The sequence below is a fragment of the Lactuca saligna genome, chromosome 8, assembly GCF_052625555.1.
Source record: "Lactuca saligna cultivar CGN05327 chromosome 8, ASM5262555v1, whole genome shotgun sequence".
Taxonomy (NCBI): domain Eukaryota; kingdom Viridiplantae; phylum Streptophyta; class Magnoliopsida; order Asterales; family Asteraceae; genus Lactuca; species Lactuca saligna.
In genome coordinates this window covers 81,315,534-81,318,130 of record NC_136424.1, presented here as the reverse complement: position 1 = coordinate 81,318,130, position 2,597 = coordinate 81,315,534, and the positions used below count along the sequence as shown (strand labels likewise).

At 36.9% G+C, this 2,597-nt stretch overlaps 1 protein-coding gene across 1 annotated transcript; it reads right to left on the bottom strand.

Moving 5' to 3' along the window:
* Positions 1-499: 499 nt before the first annotated feature.
* On the bottom strand, positions 500-2,114 carry LOC145009807 (uncharacterized). The gene is made up of 3 exons (XM_078968438.1): positions 1,815-2,114; positions 1,683-1,748; positions 500-1,084 (listed from the first exon to the last, which is right to left on the bottom strand). The coding sequence occupies exons 1-3, from the start codon at positions 2,112-2,114 to the stop codon at positions 500-502; spliced, it is 951 nt and encodes a 316-aa protein (XP_078824564.1).
* Between the last annotated feature and the right edge of the window lie 483 nt (positions 2,115-2,597).

The window sequence follows — 2,597 nt, the reverse complement described above, 5'->3', positions numbered from 1 at the left end:
TCTGACGATCTTGAGATGCTAGCATACTTTCTGTAATCACCTTTAGCATCTCAGTAGTCTGATGGACTATCTTTGGCCTTATAAACTGCCTCCAGCTTCAAGCCAATAAGACGACATATGACAATTTTTTTTTCGTACAATACTTTATAAGGTGTAATCTTAATGATTGAATGATAACAATTCTTATAGGAAAACTCTAGTAGATGTAGATGTTCATCCTAGTTACCTTGAAATTCTAGGGTACATGCTCTTGGCATATATTCTAGTGTTTGAATCATCCGTTCACTCTGACCATTAGTTTGTGTATACTAGGGTGTACTCAAACACAACTTCGTACCCCTTTCTTATTATAGGCTTTTCCGAAACCTAGAAGTGAAACGACTTTCATGATTTGACATAAGTGTTAAAGGAACACCATGAAGTCTTACTATCTCCTTCACATAGATATCTGCAAGCTTATCAATAGGAAACTTATCATTGGCTTTTATGAAATGTGCACTCATTTTATTTGATCTATGATTACCGAAATCATATCGTAACCTTTCTTCCTCCTAGGCAACTTAGTCTCAAAATACATGGTGATGTCTTCTGATTTACCCATGGGAAGTGGTAAAGGCTCCAAATTACCATAAGGTTTCTGGTGTTGCACTTTAACTCTTGTGCAAGTCACACAGTCGTCCATATACTTTGCAACATCGAGCTTCATGGTGGGCCACCAGTAGTATGGTTTTAGATACCTATACATCTTGGTACTTCTAGGATGAATTGCGTACATGGTCTTGTGGGCTTCTTCCATGAGAAGATCTCTCATTCCTCTTCCCTTGGGTACACAAATCTTGTTTTGGAATACCTTCAACCCTTTACTATTCATACAAAATTCCAACATTTTGCATAAACGTCCCTCCTTTTGGTTATCTCCTTCCAAATCTTCCTCTTGATCTTTCCTGATGCTTTCTAGAGTTGTTGAGACAATCTCTCTTCTTAACGCTCTTGGATTCTTTCTTTCCAAATTTACCTTCCTACTCAAAGCATTTGCTATGACCTTTGCATTACGAGGGCGATAAAGTATCTCACAGTCATAGTCCTTGAGTAACTCCAACCAGCATCAATATCTCATATTTAATTCCTTTTGATCAAAGAGATAATGGAAACTCTTTTGATAAGTGTAAAGCTTACACTTTGTGCCATAAAGATAACGCCTCCATATCTTTAATGCAAATACTACTGCTGCCAACTCTACATCATGATCATGGTAGTTCATCTTGTGCTCCTTCAGTTTTCAAGATGCATATGCAATTACTTTATTTCTCCGGGTTAGAACACAACCTAACCCAACTCCCGATGCATCACTATAAACTGTGAAGTATAGAAAGAATCGGTGCTTTACACAAATTCTTGTTTAGCTTGTTGAAGGCTTCTTCGTGCCTCTCGCTCTATGTAGATGTAACTCATTTATGGGTCAAAGTTTCTAAATGAGCATCTATTGAAGAAAAGCCTTGGATAAACCTTCTGTAATATATAGCTAATCCAAGAAAGCTATGAATATCAGTGGGACTTTTTGGTCTTTCCCAAATCATTACAACTTCAATCTTTGTTAGGTCAACCATTATTCCTTCTTGGTTGACCACATGACCTAAGAATTAGACTTCTCGAATCCAAATATCACACTTAGAAAACTTTACGTACAACTTCTCTTTCTTCAGAACTTCTAACGCTTCTTTTAAGTATTCTCCATGCTCCTGCTTCCTCTTCAAATATACGAGAATATCAATAATGAACACTATTACATATTTGTCGAGGAAAGGTTTACAAACCATATTCATTAAATCCATAAATGTTGATGGAGTGTTGATCAGTCCAAATGACATAACTAAAAACTCATGTTGTCCATATCTCATTTTGAAAGCATTCTTCTCTATATCCCGCTTTCTCACCTTCAACTGATGATATCCTAACCTAAGATCAATCTTCAAGATATAGCTCGCACCCGATAGTTGATTAAATAGGTCATCTATCCTAAGTAAATGGTACTTATTATTTAACGCCATCTTATTCAACTCTTTGTAGTCGATGCATATCCTCATGCTTCCATCATTATTCTTTACAAATAACATCGTAGCTCCCCGGTGTGAAGAATTAGGTATAATGAAACATTTGTCTAACAACTCCTGAAGCTACATCATAAGCTCCTTCATCTCCGTCGGTGGTAATCGGTAAGGTGCTTTGGCTATCGGTGTGGTTCCTGGTAACAAGTCTATCCTAAATTGTACTTGTCTATCAGGGGGAAATCCAGGAAGATATTCGAGAAAGAATTCCAGAAAGTCACACACAACCAGTATCCTCTACATCTCGTTCTTTTCTTTCTTCGCATCAATTATGAATGCTAGATATGATGTACATCCCTTGATAAAATATTTTATGGCTTTCATCAGGGAGATGATTCCAGAATTTACTCTACAATTCTCCCCATACACAATAAATGGTTCTCTTCCAGGCGGTTTGATCACAATGATCTTCTTTCTACACTTGATTTCAGCATCATTCGCACTAATCCAATCTATTCATGGCACTATGTTAAAGTTGTTTAACTCAATTGG